Genomic DNA, 1,534 nt, shown 5'->3' on the forward strand with positions numbered 1-1,534 from the left:
ACTCCCACAAAAGCAGCCCACCCCTGGCTCCCTGAGCCTGGGGCACCCCTTACCTCTGCCGGAAGTCCCCATAAAGAATGCGGTTGGGGAAGCCCTTCCTGCAGATGCGGATACCCTCCAGCACGCCATTGCATCGCAGCTGGTGCATGACCAGGGGGTTGTCCATCACCCCTGGGGCAGTGGGGGAGGTGGAGGTCAGCCTTTGGGTGAGTAGGAGCCAGGCAGCCCCCCTAACTAAAGCTTTCCCTATGGCTCACCTGGAGCCTTCCGCTCATTGGGGATGATGCAGCGCACAAAGTGAGGGTGGGTGGTCCTCAGGTTTGTCATCAGCTTGTTCAGATTTTCCTGGGTAAGAGTAGAGTGGAGAGTCAAGGGCTGTATGGACCTTCCCTTGGTTCTCTGAGTTGGGGGTTACAGATACTCCATCACCAGAACCATCGAAAGGAAGTGGGGTGAGTTCAGTCTCATAGTTTAAATACCCCCAAGCGATCATCTAGCTTCTTTCTATTCTATACACAGAGCATCAGGGCAGAGTGTTGCAGCCCAGAGGCTCCGTCCTTACCCACTACCAGTGCTCTGGAATCTCTGGACCCATCTTACCCGGTGGAGAGCAGACACTGTCTGGAAGGATGAGCCTTTCTTCTTGCCTCCTTTGCCTTTACCACTGTCACCTAATAACATGAGAACAACCAAAGGACAAGACCCTAAAAAAACGCAGGCACTCTCAGGCAGAGCCAGGGCTCTGGTCTTTGGGCAAACAATTTTCCAAGTCTATTTTCTATGAGGGTGGAAGTAACTACCTCTAAAAGCTGGGACGGGTGCTGGCTAAGACACAGCCTCTAAGATAATCTACCTGCAGGTGCAAAACACTACCCGCACCCTGATCTCCAGTCTCCTAACACCGCTACTGTCATACTCTTCCCATTATCTACTCTCTTTATACTGCACCCTAGTTACTTCCAACCATGCCCCTTTTCTTCCTTCTCTGAACTGGAAGCTCATCTGCCTTATCCTTTGTTCAGCAATCTTACCAACCTATATTAAAAACTCCTTTATGCATGTTTTGGTGTTGGGCATCTGACAGTAGAGTATGTGCCTCCCTTCTAGACCTCTAGTTGTTTCCAGACTTCAGGAGACAGACATGTGTGCTCATACCCATCACACAAGGTAGGGAAAGGTACAGGGGAGTGCAGATGAACTGTGCTGTGCTCCCCTGCTGCCTCTGGACCCCGTTCCTGTAGACACCCCCTAGCCCACTGTAGGGGCTGCCCCCTTACCGGTATCAGCAGAAGCATAGGTGGAGAAGAGTGTAGCCATGAGCTTGAGGGAGGACTTTTGGTACAAACCCACCACTGTCTCATTGAGTGGGTCCTTGTTCTTTTCTAGCCAGCCCATAATGTTGTAGTCCACAGTACCAGCGTAATGGACCAAGGAGAAGTGGGCTTCCTGCTTCCCCTTGACATTGCGAGGCTTCTGGAAGTTGTTGGACTTGCCCAGGTGGTTGTCATACAGCTTGGCCTTGAAGGTCATGTCT

General features: G+C 51.8%; 1 protein-coding gene across 1 annotated transcript in view; it reads right to left on the reverse strand.

Moving 5' to 3' along the window:
* The window catches only part of LOC116084148 (myosin-6-like), a 24,577-nt gene that overhangs the window by 15,519 nt on the left and 7,524 nt on the right, over positions 1-1,534 (reverse strand). The window contains 4 exon segments of the mRNA XM_031361003.1: positions 3-171; positions 258-345; positions 601-671; positions 1,278-1,518. Of these exon segments, the coding sequence (XP_031216863.1) occupies positions 3-171; positions 258-345; positions 601-671; positions 1,278-1,518 (569 nt within the window).

The sequence above is a fragment of the Mastomys coucha genome, unplaced genomic scaffold (assembly GCF_008632895.1).
Source record: "Mastomys coucha isolate ucsf_1 unplaced genomic scaffold, UCSF_Mcou_1 pScaffold9, whole genome shotgun sequence".
NCBI classification, from domain to species: Eukaryota; Metazoa; Chordata; class Mammalia; order Rodentia; family Muridae; genus Mastomys; species Mastomys coucha.